We start from the raw sequence: 16578 nt of genomic DNA on the forward strand, positions 1-16578 counted from the left end.
CACAGCGACTACGCGTCTGAACATTTGGAACTTTGTTGAATAGAGGGCGTTACTGAGTTCCCAATATCTCTTCAAACTTTACTCATCATATCATCGGTACAACCAGCGCGCAATTTTTTTCCAATTTTAAACAAAATCACTATGCATAGTATAAATAGTTCATATGGAATTCTAGGAAACGTAATGATCTTTAATGCGTGAACAAACTCAAAAACGCAATGCCATTCAACGCAATACAGCGCGTGTTGAAACAATTCAATGCAAAATCCTAGTCACTGATTCCTTGCGCGAGAAGCGATGATTTTTAGAAGGTAAGGTAATGAATAGGGCTCTGAATGAAACAAATGTTTATATTTCTACATTTATTATATGTTACAACATACAAAACATAGAGTAACAACAATATACGATCATTATCATAACGCCTGCTCTACTCTGGACACGCGGGACTAGACCAAATTAACAACAGTCGGAATACATAATAAATATCATATTATATAAACAAAATATAAACTTTTAAACAAATAACAAGTATGGAAGCCTTGTAAAAACGTTTTATAGAAGAAATTATACAAGAAATCGTTTTGCATCTATTACAATATCGTACTGACAAATGGGGTGTTTTTAAGACAAAATGGGGGTTTTTCGATAAGTGAAAATATGCCCCTTGTAAAATTATCCACAGCTATTGCTCTGATTTATGTAACCAACAGATTTGTTATTATAGTTGTTTGATTCATACTTACAAATTACTTTAAAACTCATTTGATTAACTTTCAAAGCAACCTCTAAGTTTCACTCTATTTGCCAGTATATGATTGCCGTTAGTACTCCGAGTACTATTAATACAAAAAGAACATAATTTCAAATAATAACTCATTAAGATTTATTCTTGTATTGTTCTTTCATTTCTAATTAAAGCTACACACGACGTGCTTTGGGGTTTTCCTTTACAATTCAAGTTTTTAGTTTGACTACATTAGACACTAAAAATAATACAATTTAGGTACATTTACCGACATAGTGGCAGACACTTTTAGCTAAGACATAAACTGCATTTTGTACACGTAGTTGACAGTCGGTGTGTATACGTACACATGCGCAATACGCATTGCTCTTACGTGCAAATACACGATCAGAATTTTTCAAAATAAACTGAATTAATTCATTCTAAATACACTGATGTATATTTCATAAGTGTCTAATATCATCAAACTAACAGTCTCTTAAATAAAACATAGTAAACACAATAAAAACCTCGCCATTGCGATTCTAACGCCATCATTGGGAAGTTATAGTAAATGAATTTTGATGAAGGGTACACAATTAGCGATTTATGATAGAAGCGACGTTATTATGTAGCACAGAATATTATAACATACGGGAACTGGCTAGATTTTTAACTGAAACACTTAACTAATACTCAAACGTCTATTTTTATTTCATCTAGTTGTATGTTCTGAGTGTATAAAGGCATTGCTTTCAAAGAGTTTCCGAGTAATGCTATCAAGAATGGGGAATGTAAAGAAACCTTGACACTGAAATATTTGTTACCCGTCACATAAAATGTATTTAAAAGACTTTTGAGCGTGAGCTAGAAAACTTAATAGTATTAGAAGATACCCTCAGAGGCTCAGACCTGAAACTTGGTATAGTTTGAAAACCTAGTATTATAATATTCCGTGCTAGCTGATGTACGTATAATAACGATAGGCCTAAAGTAGGGAACACTTATCGACATTATATTTAGTTCAATTCCTTCACGTCTTACGCGCTACTTAGACTAGGTGCGCGCCCTCACCCCTCTCCCTCCTCCCCCCCCCCCTCCTCGCCCGTCACAACACGCACGTACACGCACTCATATACTACTTTATATTTATTTATTTGTATCACCACACTATGTTTAAAAAACGGAACAAATAAGTGAAAACAAGCAGTCAAATTTCTCGACTTATTTTGTAAATTACACGGAAAAGGTTTTTATGTTGAAAAACAAATCAAATAAAATATGTGAAAAGTTAAAGTAAAATGGACTAGAGAAGCAAAAAACTGGAATATAGTTAACTTGAACAAGACTTGTCAAAATTGGATTATTCTAGTTAAAACAAGTATAAATCAGTTACACATAGTGTGGCAATACTACATTAATTTCTCCAAAATAAATCCTAAACTGTTATTAGTTCAGCCTTAATTGTATGTTACAGTTCAGCGTGTAGCGGTCAACACGAAGACCTAGGACTTTCCCCAACTACCCACGTTTCTGATGATGTGCACACAAAGACAGACAAACATCAACCTTACCGCCTCCACTCATGGTATATTATACAATGGAATTAACATATCACTTAATATAAACCTTTAAATATTGAAATATACTCCTTATTCATATAAAAATAAAGGCTAGACTCGTATAAAATAATCTCTTTGGTGTATCAAGATTAACAAATGCTTTTTATTTGACTATTTTTAAATGAAATATTATAATTTATTTGTGGCTAAGAACTGTAGTACGCAAGATAAATTTGTGCTATCAATCTTTTAACCCCCAAAGAGGTAAGCAAAATTGCATTAATTTCGCAGTATTTTAACACCACGTAAAGGGTTACTAATGCCATCTATTGGGCTCATTATCAAATTATGACATTGATATCGGAAAAATGCAAATTATACTCGACTCGCTAATCAAACCCAGGACTTTGCAATCAGCAATTTCATACATTTGTGCTTCAGTCTAAATTAGTTATCATGCACTACAACAGTCCTTAACCACGCCCCTTTTGGAAACATCTTTGGTGGCCAGAACCAAGTCTACTAGACTTGTAAATAAAAAGTTATTTGGTCGCGAACACTTACTCTATGGACTCTTAATCTAAAATAAATGCTACGCATTGTTACATAACGCATAATAAATTATAATCCTTTATATTTATACTTTTATCGTCGCACTGACGCTCAAGTAACGGTCTCTGTTCACTATGACGTAACACACTTATAAACAGAATGAATAAGGGCACAAATATTAACATGCCAGTTGTATGTTTAGCGTTAACATTTTAAAGTAACTAAACTATGAAGTAAAAAGATAATTCCCGAAACCAAATTCAATTCCAATTAGCTAGCATTAGAACAAACTTAAATTAAATCTTCCAAAAAACGTTAGTTATTATTGGTGCCCGTAAATTTGCACGTATTCGTATATATTTACGTACACGCATGTATCCATTCGAATAACTTAACGTGCTAGCAAATGCTCGATCGAATAAAGACTTCATTTACTAATATATTGCCATAACAACTTTTGGCTTGCCATTGCCGTCAAATTAACCAAAGTTTCTACGACATAGTGACCAGAGACCCTAAGCTAAATGTGTAAAAATATTTGTATGTATGATACATCAACACGCTTACAAAACATCACCGGCTCATACGCCAGTGTTATATAAACTTTGTGCCAAACACATCACTAATAACAACGAAACTATTTGTGCATACAAAGCGCTATATTTTAACATACAAAATATTGTTGTAAATAAAAAGTTCTCTAAATTTATATCTAATAAAAATGCTAAATGGAATGAAATAATAAAAAAAGATCTATATTCAGATCACCAACTCACACTTGGCCAGCGTGGTGGACTCAAGGCCTAACCCCTCACTTATGACGGGAGTAGACCCTTGCCCAGCTGAGGGATTGTAATGGGTTACATTTATTTAATCAGATGTTTTTCGAGTTTACAACCCCATTTAAATTTAAAAGTATACTCAATATAGTACTGTCTTTGTCTTCTCTATATAAACGAGAGAAACAGCATGATTTAAAAAATAAATAATGATTGCAGTAATATGGGGTTCCTTGTATTTGGCGATAGTATTTTACAAATGATTTGTGTATATTATATTGTTACAAAATTGTTCTTATTTACAGCTTTATAATAAATTAAACAATTAAACATGATTCCCGCAATTAGCAAATACACAAAAAACTTTGACATTTCAAATATCTTACCTGTCAAATTTTTTAAAGCAAGTACCGAAATATAAGTGTTGACATAGATAATTTCATGGCAACACTGTCTCAAAAATCAGAAAAAATAAAGCAATATAATTCACACATTTTCTGCTAGTAATTTTGTTTTCGTAAAGTTTTGAGTAAATTTAGCATTTGCTGACTATTTATCTGGATTTCTAGTCAGTATCTTCTGTACTTTATTTTGTAACAATATAAGATACAGTGTGTAAACGCTTACAAGTTTAAGTTACCACAGTTACAATAGTTACAAGTAAAGATTGGCAGATATACATTCCCTTGTCATAACCATACTAACATTATTTGTTTACGTACTTCAATGGTTCGTATCATACTTATAGATGTTATTTCATCTCATACATTTACACTTAGATTCCTTTATTTTAAGTCTAGCATAGATATACCTAATATTTTGTTGTATATATTATTTATAGAATGTATCATGCCTACCATTCCTCCTTATTCTTTTTTTAGTGACTTTGTAAAATAAAACTGGTTTCATATTATATGATATTCCATGACTTTATTGTTTTCATACTCGCTTTATCCTAAGGTTCGTTCTTGAATTTTTCAATTTAATTTGTCGATTTGAAACAATAAGAGAAAGAAATTTATACAGACATAAATGTATTATTTAGGTATATCTACGCTAGACTTGTTTTGAAGTAGTCCAGTACCTTTGTTTCCAGCTCGTTGCACGGTCTTCTGTAAAAGTTGTTGAAGTGTTGTTGTCTTATAAGAGGGAGCACTTGCCGATCTTTCGGCGACGACGCGTCTTCTCCTCTTGCTGAGGGTGGTTGCGGATTATACGGACCAACTGGAATACAGTAATTTGGGATAAGAGTTCAATAATAACAAGGATATAGAATATAGTGTTCATTTATGCTAGTGACAGTAGTTAAGTAAGTAGTAAAATGTTAAAAAAATCTATACTTAAATTAACTAAAAATACCAGGTCCATATTGTAAAATCTTAAAGTAAGTATTATAATCACTAAAAAGGAATAAAGGATCGATGTTAAGGTCTACAGTCAATATGGTTTTATAATATGAATTGAAATAAATCATTTCATTTCTGACGGTTCAACATTTGGACATTCGAAAACGTTGACTTTTAACTTGAACCATTGACTCCAGGGACCATCATGTAAATGGTAGCCGAGTGATGTACAGTGCGTACCTCGTGGAAGGCGGCGTCGATGTTGAGCGGCGGCTCCTTGGCGCTGGTCTCGATGTAGGGCGCGCCCAGCGAGCGCGCCAGCTCGCGCCCCGCCTCCTCGCTCACGGCGCGCACGTGCACCAGGTCCACCTTGTTGGCGGCCAGCAGCATGGGGTACGTCTCGCGGTCCTACGTACAAGTGTAGATACAGCCATCATTACTTGAAAGATACACCATGAAAACCAAAGTGTCCAGTGTGATCACAGCTCATGTACTACAAACATTAACCAAAATAAAACATGAATGCATTTTTGTACTAATTTGAATGTCGTCCTTCTTTATCAAGAGCTCATCGAAATGTTAGGCTCTTCATACGCAATTAGTCCAATATTCTCCCAGAATCATTACACTGAACCTGATTGGCAGTGGGTATTCAAAGATTTATTTAGAAATAGCTTGACCTGGATGTGATATTACTTCAAAAACTTGTTTAGATAAAAAGATTTTTAAAATATCCTTAGTCTTACCTTGACCCTAAGTATCTGTGTGTGGAAGTGTCTGATGTTCTCGTAAGACTGCTTGTCGGTGACGGAGTACACGAGGAGGAACCCGTCGCCCTTGCGCATGTACTGCTCGCGCATCGCGCTGAACTCCTCCTGACCCGCCGTGTCCAGGACTAAGAAGAAAAATAGCGAAATCAATAAAAGAGTCACAAGAGCCTTTGAATTACTAAACAGGCTGAACGCATGGTTATTCCAGAAATATAAAACGATAACCAACTGAGCGCGTTGGTAAACACCATCCAATATTTGAAAACCTTTTTTATAATATGCTTAGTGAAAAAAGGGAGGTGCAATTTTCAACAACAGGAAAAACATTATTTCTCGTGCTTATCTATGCTAAAATTGCTTGAAATTAATTCACGTTCTTAACTAAAATTAATAAGTTATCTTGACTTCTTGTTTTCAGACAAACACCACAAAATAATCTGATTAATGATTAAGATCAAGCAAAGATCTTGCTATAAGTTCCACGTACCATCTAAAATACACCATTGTCCGTCGACCTCCGTGTGTTGTATATAAGAGTCTTCTATGGTGGGGTCGTAGTCTGTCACGAACAGCTTCTGGAAGAACTGTATCGTGATGGCGGACTTGCCCACGCCGCCATCGCCGACCACCACGAGCTTGATCTAAACAACACACGTTACTTACAATGATGCAGAGGAACTACATTAAGGGGAGTGTTATGAGTTTAGTCTTGTTTAGGACTTGGGAGAAGTTAAATACTTCATTGTTTGATTGGGTTTCGTTGTGTAGAAAAAAAATAAGGTCCGGTATCACCACTTCTGGATAAAGTATGGAATTACGTCAGTTGTTTTCATACTTTTGCTGTTATTTTATCTAGTAGAAAGCTTATCTGACACTGCTTTAAGCTGTGAAACTGGCCCTATTTTTTTAAAAGGATTTGAACAGTTTTTTCTGGCAACACATTGGATTTGCTCACATGAGTGTATTGGTAACTCAGAAAAAAATATTTTATGAATAAAAGATCGAAATATTGCTTTATCTATTCTCCGCGTAGTATCGTATCGTTACATTCGTTAAGAAGTAAATAAGTCGCAAGATAAATAGAAACTTTGCTGATTTTAAGCCTGACTTTTGTATTATTTCTTATCTCAATGTGTTGCCAGAAGAACAGTACAGACACATATTCTATTCACATTCACAATATAATAACAAATCGCACTAACACTGTCACTGTTTCTGAACAACGACATAGCTCAACTCAAGCGCATCTGCTTGGCACACTGCAAACAAATCGTAAAGCTTAGGAGACGCCCCACACCTGAGCTGTGCTGTACTGTGATGTGCTATGTACTACCTACTTTTGAGAGATTTTTTTAACCTGTTATAGTCCCTCTGCTGGGCAAGGGTCTCCTCTAAAAAGAGCGAGGAAAATCAAGGTCCAGTTTGTAAGAAGAATGTCCTAAAATGACTCGATATGCTTGTTTTAAACGAAAGTTTTAGAACGCATCTGCTCTCTTTGCATTAGAACACTATTACATGGAACCATTAGGTGGTTAGGAGTTCAAGGGACTGTTCGGAACTCATCTATCCCTTCGTTTCCTTCTAGCAGTTGCCAGATTTTATGGACTGATTTGTAGTTTTAAGTCTACAAAAGGAACAGACACCGTGTATAACGAGTTCAGCTTTTTTCTAAAAATAGAAGGCAGTGTAAAAATAAGTACGAAGATAACCAATGAGTTATTAGTTAGCACGTAATTATATTTGCGTTGGGGTAATCATTTTGTCAAAGATAACTTATCTGAGCGTTATTTTGGTAAAATTAATATTTTCGTACAATACATTCATATTTTATTTCGTGTTGAACCTGCAGATTTTAAAAATAGTTAAGATTTTTCTTTTAATTGGTCTTACTGACTACGAAACGAAACTGCTTAAATATTGATAGGAAAAAAGAAGCTATCGTTTACGACTTAACACAATCCTAAAACTCCTATATAGGGTACTAAGGAGTCATCTTAGCACAGCACAGCTCAGTTCTAAGGCCTCACCCTAAAACTATAGCAAATTAAACATAAAAATTAAACAAACGGTATTCGCTTTGATGTGGTTCCTCCGCTCCTCTCTTAATTGAGTTCAATTGATACACATTGTTATTGATACAACTTAACATTAAAACAATAAGAAGTATTTTTGTATGGCATTTTAAGATGAGAGTCCTAATGACAGCCTCTTAAACCTCATAAATACTGTCCCACAACTGGGCAAGGGCCTATTTCTGGAATGAGTCTTCAACTTGCACTAGGTCAATATTATAGATTCAGGGCCTAGCCTCTCCCTCATTCCGGGAGGAAATCCTCACCTAAACTCGTTAAATTAAATCCTTGCTCTTACACTCCCAGATCAATTTCATACTATGTAAACACATTTACTGCATAATCACAGTCATGGATTTTAAATTCAAGATCCCTAAATACTCGCTAAGTTGTCTGATTCTAGCATAACCCCTCTAGTCTTTTTCTTAAACAAACTCATACCTACTTCTGAGTTAAAATAACAATGATATCATGCATAGGTAGGCAGCAAACACTGGATAAACACTCACATAACTCCACCCACTTTCTAAATTCTACAGATCTTTTTTAGAAATCAGCAACCTCTTACTCATTCAAAACATACAAACCAAATAACACCACAGCAAAACCAATAACAAGGCAATAAAAACTAATTATAGAAGCACATTGGTAAAGGAATGTGAAGCGTTCGTAACAAACTAATATTGTTTCAGCAAACATACAAAACAATAACTCATGATAATTGTGGGAGCTGAAAAACATTACACATATAGAAATGAGAGAAAAAAGCTTCTTGAAACTGTTTTTCAGTGCATTTTTCTGCTAGTGGAATAGGTCAGTATAGAATGGAGTTACTTTGAATTACATAGGGTTCTTTAAAATTGAAACAAATGGTTATGTTTTACGTCAATTATACTATTTAACTTAACAGATTAAAAAGTTACTTTTTTGTACCAGTTATTTACTTATTTCTGTACTTAAACAACACTCCAGTCTTAGACAGTGATTTTTAAGACCCGGTGATGGGAAAAAAATCATATTCAAAATAAAACTCTAACAAGATAGGTAAGTACTTCTGCTTTACATCTTCTGCATAAACCAGGTGCAGAGAATATAACAATTTTTTTTTTCTCTGTATTAAATTCTGTGTTCTACTATTCTTGTGAGATGCAATAGTTTATGCAAAGCTCATCAGCTCTGCTTTTGATTCAAGGCTGGCTGTCAGACAGTTGGAAATGATATGAACTTGATTACTCTTTACAAATATTTTAGTAGCAATTTCTAGGGTACCTATAATTAATCTTGAGATTGTTTTTTTCTTGCCTAAATTACAACTTCTGTAGAACAACATTTTTTCTCTTTTTTTTAAGACACAGATATTTTACTTTGTGCTTTAGATATTAAAACATTGAATAGAAAACAATGTTGACATGTGACCCTTCTGTTTTTCATTACTTACTAGGAAAAATAATATAACACAGAAACCTTACTTAAAAAAAATTACTGAATCAATTGACAAAACTATGTTGGTTGCATTATGCATTGAAAGTTGCAGTAATTTCAATTACCAATGCACTGCATATAACGAGTTTTACTACATACTTAAAACATTCCACATAACACAGAAATAATTTTCATAAACACTTTTATTGACTCACACACTGTCCATACAATCACAGATGATACATCAACATAACAACACAATCAAACCACCACTGCCCTACCACATTACAGCCTATGAACGTACTCATAACAATCACATGAGCCCTATTAGCTTTGAATAACAATCAACATATTGTTCCCACTGCGGACATCTTGGTAAACAATGAGACTACCAAATTAAGAAGTTAATAGGCATATTAATGGTAGTAGTGATAATGATAAAAATGAGTAGTTAATGGAGTATGATTGTATAGGTAATAGGGTTTTATTGATTCCACTATACAACACGGCAAGATGTGATGACAGAAGGTGGCCTAAAGCAATTACGGACTGGCTACCATGGAACGGGGAACATGGAACGGCGAAGATCGCAATGAAGACCTCCAACTAAATGGTTGGATGACATAGTGAAATGTGTAGGACTGCAATGAACGAGGCAGGCGCAGGATCGTAAGAAATAGTGTACTGAGGGGTAGGCCTATGCTCAACAGTGGGTAGAAATGGGCTGAATAGATAGAGATAGTGGATAGAAACCACTAGAGCAAAGATACTAAATTATCAGAGAACATTTTTAAATTCTCTCGTAAAAAGGTGCCAAGCTCAACAAGATCTACTGCACTTTGATCTCCTGATTGGAACATAAGTGCGCTGAGTGCACTCCTCAATAGGTCTATGATCAGTTTGCTTACTACTCCAGCTTATGCTTTATGTTAAGGAATGTTTTTCTATCAAATAAATAGGTAATACAAGTCAATAAATAAGGGTAATGAAAGGGTGTTAACCGAGTAAATCATTAGATTTTAAAGTAAAGATTATTTATGTTTTTATAATTATTACAATAACAAAGAAGGATTATGTATATAATATTGTATTACTGGTAGATATTATAAATCAATTTTCTGACTAGTTGACCTGATTCTATTATCCCTGTACATATTACAATGTGTTACTTATTAGGGAAATTAAGAGAAATAATAATTATTTACTTTATACCTAATCACACCAAAAGTAGAACACTTGAGGTAAATAACAAACAAAAACATTGTAAAAGCTATTCCTACATTATACCTACTACCATAGATAACAATTCTAGAAACCCAACTAAAAAAAAATGTGTTACTTGCAAGCACAAAACAAGAAAAAATTTCAAGCAAAGGATGTTCTAATTTGACCTTTTCAATTTAACACTGAATTTGGTGCTTTAAAATCAACTGTGAACTAACTACTGAAGCCTTCAAATGACTTAAACTTACTGAACTAAAAAGTATCTTACACCTGCAATTTACATTCTTGCTCTTCAAAGAAAAAGTTATAATGATTTATGGCCATCAAAACCAGACTGTTATTATTTGTATAAATAATCAACAAGCTTTTGATCTCTGGTTAAGTAAAATAGACAAATACATGATAGTTTATCATAAATCTATCATGATTACAGGTTACTTTTACCTAGAAGCATAAATCTTCACCCAAAAATTTTAAAGAATAAAAATTTAAATAAGTACCTAGCTTTGTTAACAGATAAAAATTATCAGAAAAAAAATTATGAATTTGTGAATGGCAAAGGTAATGACATGTAAGTCCTACTCACAGTGGGCAGGTTCTCATTTGGAGGTCCCGGGCGCGTCATCTTGTACCAGCGCCGTTGCGCCCCGCCACCTTCCTATGCTCGCTGGAGCCACACACATGGAATATTATCTGCGGAATTACCACCGAGCCCCATCAACAAAAATGTTTTCCTCCCGCAGTATTTTCATGTTGGTACTCTCAGTCCTCCCACGCCCGTCAGCCGAAATACAGCTGATGGCCGTGAAACAAGTAATACTCACTTCATCATAAATATAACTCTGTGGTGTAAACTGTGTTTGGACGGAACGTTTTCTGTTCCGTTGTAGAAACAGTGTAAATGAACACAAACATGAACTGAAAACTTGAAATCACTCTTCGATTGAAGAAAGAAAGAAAATCTCTATCTCCGTGACGTTTGTAGTGATGTTCGCATGTCGATACTTTCCCACGATCAGTGATGAACGAAAATGAAGTTACAGTTTCAGGTAAGTCAAATGACAATTTTATGCACATGAACTATTATTGAAGAGTACTTACACATCAAAGATATTTTCTGGTCATTAGACGCTTGATTCATGAACTTAGTTTTCATCTCAATTTTTTGCAAGAAACCGTATCTTCGAACTAGTTAAGGCTACGTCGGATATTATATATAGGTACAACATAAAATTCCAACAAGTAACTATCGTCTTTGCAGTCGTTAAGTTATTAATTTCATCATGCGTTATTATAGTGTCGATACATTGCAAGACTCCTGTAAGCCCGACACTAGCAGATGTCACTTCACAGTGCAGCCAACATTGAAAAATTTACAGGAGCGTTCTAACTTAAACAATAAGTTTACGTTCTTATTTAAAGATGTGAAATAACAAATAACTAAAAAAGATGGAGAATCCAAAGATGCATTTTAAACGGTCAATCTTTCGTGTGAATTTGCAATAAGTAAAATACTTGGCTGCATAATAACATAAGTATATTTTTTAAAGCATTTTTAGCATATCATACAGAATTTATTGAGTCCTCTCATCTACTCACGCAATTAATGGGCGAAACAATGAGATCTACGAGAAATACAAACTATCAAAGCAATAATGCAAATCACGCTGATCACCTACTTTGGTAATTAACTAGGTTTTCCTTATAATTGTTAAATCTCCGTGTGAGAGCGGAATTATCACATACATAGCTATGAACCTAACGGTCTGAGTTCATTGTAGCGTGTGTAGCAGTACAACAATGAATGAATGTTACGTGGGAATTTCTACTGACACTGTTTAATTAGTACGATAAACTAGATTACGTCTGTTACTTGAAATCATTCTATTCTTGAACAAAAATAGGTGGATGACCTAAGAATAATTCCTGTGTCTGGACAAACGTGTTTTATATGCAAATCATGGACACTAACTTGTTGCCTAAACTTGGGTGCAAAAAAAACTATTTTGTCTGTCGATCACGCATATTTAAATGACTTTCGTGGAGACGCCGAAACTGCGGCAACGGTGTTCTTGATAAAAGTGCGGCAATCATTTAGAATTTTCAATACCGGACATTTTGTTAAGCCTCCCCTAGAGCGTGCCACGTTAGAAACACGGCCTATATGTTCAGCAGTAGACAGTTTTAAGCTAATAATTATGACCTTTTGTTACATAATGATCTTTACGGTAATTAACGTCTTGTAGTATCACTCAAGATTGTGATTATAAGAAGTGAAACAAAACGAAATTATAATATATGTAATAATATATGCTTATCTTCTAGGTAAGGTAGCCCACCCCGATATTACCCTGGAAGCTTATTAACATAAGATCTTCCATAATCAGCCTAATTTTTATTTAATTTCCCCACCTTTCACAGTAAACAGTCCATAAAAAGTAAAAATATTCAAACGCAGGGCGAAACAACAAGTGTTGCCATACTCCCAGTAATAAATCAGAGGCTGTTTATGCGGGTGCACGATCAGCGTGGTGTTGCCATAAATAAAGGCTACACCCTCCTTGATGCGATTTTTCTTGTTTCACCTGTGACGGTACATCAAGGGGGCAACAAGGGGGAGGGGTGGGGGATGAACATTAAACATTTATGAGATGAATCCGTAATATAGGGGGGATTGATTAGGCTAATGTACTTTGGTGATGTTGCGTATTAATTTTAGACAAAGTTTATGATAGTCTGAATGTATCATGTTAATCAATCAGAGAGATAGTGATAGCTTATCATTTTATTGGATAGGCACGAGTACTTGAGGTCGTGATTAAGTAGGATTCCATTCGTTTTTTGGATTTTACAAGTCATCGATGTACTTAGTATGCGCATGCTTATTCCAGGTTTGATTCCATTCAAGACATTCTATTCAATTTAAGGAATAACACTTTGAAACTTTTAATACATTGCAATTATTATTTTATTTTAATTATTATTAACTCAACTTACCTTTTCACCAACTTACCACACGATTATTTTAAATAACTGCAACTACAGATCAAACGGTAGCTCATCCGTCAGCCGATTGCGACATCCCGGGTACGATTACCCGGTCGGATAAAGCTTGTTGTTTATTTTTCAGTTACGCGCCCGGTATTTGACAATAATATGCTCACTCTCTACTTCACGGGTCTGACAACAGAATACTCTAAACGTATCTTAAACACCGCTACCTCCAACTTCGAATACGATATAAAAAAATCCATCCATCCCATCATCCATTTTGAGTCTGTAAAAAGCTTACCCCAAAATTATATCACTATAGAAAAATTGCCACTGAAAGGTTATTTTTTAATTCAATTTAGAAAACAATTAACATTGGTTGTTGCTGGCCATAAATAAGGAATCGTTCTGTTTTCAACTGAATGTGAAATGCAACAGTTATGAGATTGATCGGCCAGGTGGCGCTAATGATTGCACATCATGCACATCAAAGAGAATTATTAGGTGGGCGATCTAATCAACCGTTCAACCGTGTGTTCAAAATGGTGGTCGGAATTTATTTTTGATTAAACTAAAGATGAAATAAATTTAAAACCCTAAAATAACCGCTCTCCCATGATACCCGCGACAAGTTCCAAATTACAAAAACGTTTACTACTTTTTTAAAAACCGGCAACAATTATTTCAATAAATAATTGGATGGATAATTTTACTGGTTTTGTGTCACCAGGACGTTTATAAACATAAATAACGAACACAAAGCTCAACCAAAGTCTAAACAATTTTTAAAATTGTAGATTGCTCAAATATTTGTTTGGGAATCAAACCCACGACTTCCGACGACGTAGTTATTGTGGTACGACCTTAGGTAGCACTATGGAAACCGTAAAATTTTATAGCAGTTCCTAAGCTTCAGGAAGTTTGGCTGGAGCCTTTACGCCTACAAGACTTCTCAAGATTCCCGTATTTCATACTCATCGTGCCATGACAATAGCGACGTGGACAGTGTAGCAGTGACCATGTTTGCACTTGCAGATTTTAATTTGAGATAACTTTGCTCCCAGCTTTCCTGTTTATAACTTTGTAAGGTGTTTAGAACTTGCTTACTTAAGTGGGATTATTTCTGTATTTGTACAAACTGGTAATAACTGTTTAAGGTATCCGTAGAGCAGAGATTATAGCAATCACCGCTCCGGTACACTTTCACATGCATGTTTTTTTGTACACGCAACAAATATTGGGTCTTTTAATATTTTGTGTTCGTTTTATGATTTTCAAAGTCCTTGCGACCAAGAGGTTATCTCGGTATCACCGCCTTTTAATGAGTATCGTTGAATTATCAGGTGGAATTTTGACAGTTGTTTTCATAGGTACCTTTTGCCCACTTTATCTTGTAGATAGGTTTTCGGAAACTTTTCCTTTAGGCGTAAAACTCTTATTCTTATTGCAGTAGCTGTCTTTGTAACGACTTTTACTTACACAAGATTTCTCCTTCCTGCAAGAGTTGTGACGTCATCACGTCAAACTAACTTGATGACTTCTAGTGTAGCTCTTTAATGCTAGTTCACTAAGCATGAGCATGCATGATCATCATCAGGTCGGTGTCCCAGTAAGTCAAGGTGCAGTATATTAGGGGGCCGCGCCCAGGAGTCCCGCGCTGACCCACTTGCTCCCCTCCAGCCAGCTCCGGATGTACCCACAGATTAGTTTCTAGTGAACCGTTAACGACATTGTTATACTGCAAGCTATGCTATAGATACAAGAGGGATACCTATCTTGTTTATTAACAAACAAAGTGGACACAAAGTAAATAAAATCACAACGATTTTTGCGATAGAGATAGCGAAACGATGGTGTTAACTGCCTTGTAGAAGGTTTTGCATTCCTTAATAAGTAGGAATAGGCCTATATATAGCTTCAAATGTTTCTGATAAATCTGAAAATTGATAGCGATATCGCGAGGATTACTAGGATATCGCGGTCTTAGTCTTAAGCGTGAAGACAGAACTAAACCACTAAACGCGGAAGAGCTATAAAAGAGGTTGGCTAAGCACAGACTCCGCTAAGTGAACTATTTTCAATGACACTGATCTTATATCGGTCTGAAGAACATTAGCTTAGCAACAGCGGTGTGCCCAATCCTCTCGTGAATGTCATGTCAGCGGCTCGTAAGCCGCTCGGCTGCATGTCGCGTCTCTATTCACAAGCCCATGCCCTCCATGCCCTCCGTGCCTCCGTGCCTCCCGCCCTCGAGGAAGGGTTCCGACCTTCCACCGACCTACTTTTATTTATTTACTCACCTTTTTGCGTTTTCATGTTTATTTTTTTTGATGAGAAGAGGTTTTTTACATTGTTGATTTCGGGTTTAAATTCGGTCGTGTGTCTTGTTTAAGGGACACACAGAAACTTTACCTAAGCACTCTTTAAGTGCTCCGTACCTACATAGATTTCATTAAAAATTTAACGGGAAAGAAACACATTCATGTATTCCTTAATTGTTTCTATTGAGTAACACTACATCAGGTTAAAAATGTAGAACGTCTCCTTCTTTATACGAAATATCTTTCAACTGCTTTCCTGACATATGCATATTAGCCTAGGCTTTGTTCCAACTATGTTGGAGTCGGCTTCCAGTCTCACCAGACGTAACTGAAATACCAATATTTTACATAGAGCGACCGCCTATAAATTGGACTTTAAAGATTCTGACTACTGTTAACGATTGTCATAGATGTCAGACAATGACAGCCGGGACCCATGATTTAACGTGCCTTCCGAAACACGGAGGAACTTTGTATGTATAACATGGTCACCCATCCAAACAACCTTAAGAATCGTAGCTTAACCTCAAAGATCGATCCGAGGCAACTGCTCTCCTGAGAAAATAAACTTAACAAAATAAAAAAAAATATTTCAAAAATTCACATTGAAAGAAGGAACATTATTATTTGAAATCTCGTTCCCCTAACGGTTAAGTCTGAAGTGGCCGGTAACATGGCAGTCTCAGGTGCTTGCATCACAGGTACCCTCTAAAACGCAACTACATAAATATTCGCCTGTACGCAGGGCTGTCAGCTGGGGCTTTGCTAAAGAAGGGATCTACCTGTGTATTTATGGCTTAAAGGGGAACGAG

The 16578-nt window shown here is 35.4% G+C and overlaps 2 protein-coding genes across 3 annotated transcripts in view; one reads left to right on the forward strand and one right to left on the reverse strand.

Annotated features, from left to right (window-relative positions):
• Positions 1-347: 347 nt before the first annotated feature.
• LOC142977991 (ras-related protein M-Ras-like) lies at positions 348-11418 on the reverse strand. 2 transcript variants are annotated; one of them, XM_076122189.1, is made up of 6 exons: positions 11279-11418; positions 11041-11147; positions 6224-6377; positions 5713-5861; positions 5207-5374; positions 348-4844 (listed from the first exon to the last, which is right to left on the reverse strand). In XM_076122189.1, exons 2-6 carry the CDS (start codon positions 11077-11079, stop codon positions 4761-4763), a joined length of 594 nt encoding a protein of 197 aa, XP_075978304.1. In that variant the 5' UTR covers positions 11080-11147; positions 11279-11418; the 3' UTR covers positions 348-4760. The 2 variants fall into 2 exon arrangements, with proteins under 2 accessions (XP_075978304.1, XP_075978305.1); XM_076122190.1 differs by lacking the exons at positions 11041-11147; positions 11279-11418 and adding an exon at positions 6939-7113.
• Positions 11367-16578, forward strand: part of LOC142977988 (uncharacterized) — a 47995-nt gene continuing 42783 nt past the window's right edge. The window contains exon 1 of the mRNA XM_076122176.1: positions 11367-11503. Within this exon, the coding sequence (XP_075978291.1) occupies positions 11476-11503 (28 nt within the window). The 5' untranslated portion in view covers positions 11367-11475. The remainder of the gene's footprint in view (positions 11504-16578) is intronic.

Source organism: Anticarsia gemmatalis, chromosome 13 (assembly GCF_050436995.1).
Source record: "Anticarsia gemmatalis isolate Benzon Research Colony breed Stoneville strain chromosome 13, ilAntGemm2 primary, whole genome shotgun sequence".
Taxonomy (NCBI): Eukaryota; Metazoa; Arthropoda; class Insecta; order Lepidoptera; family Erebidae; genus Anticarsia; species Anticarsia gemmatalis.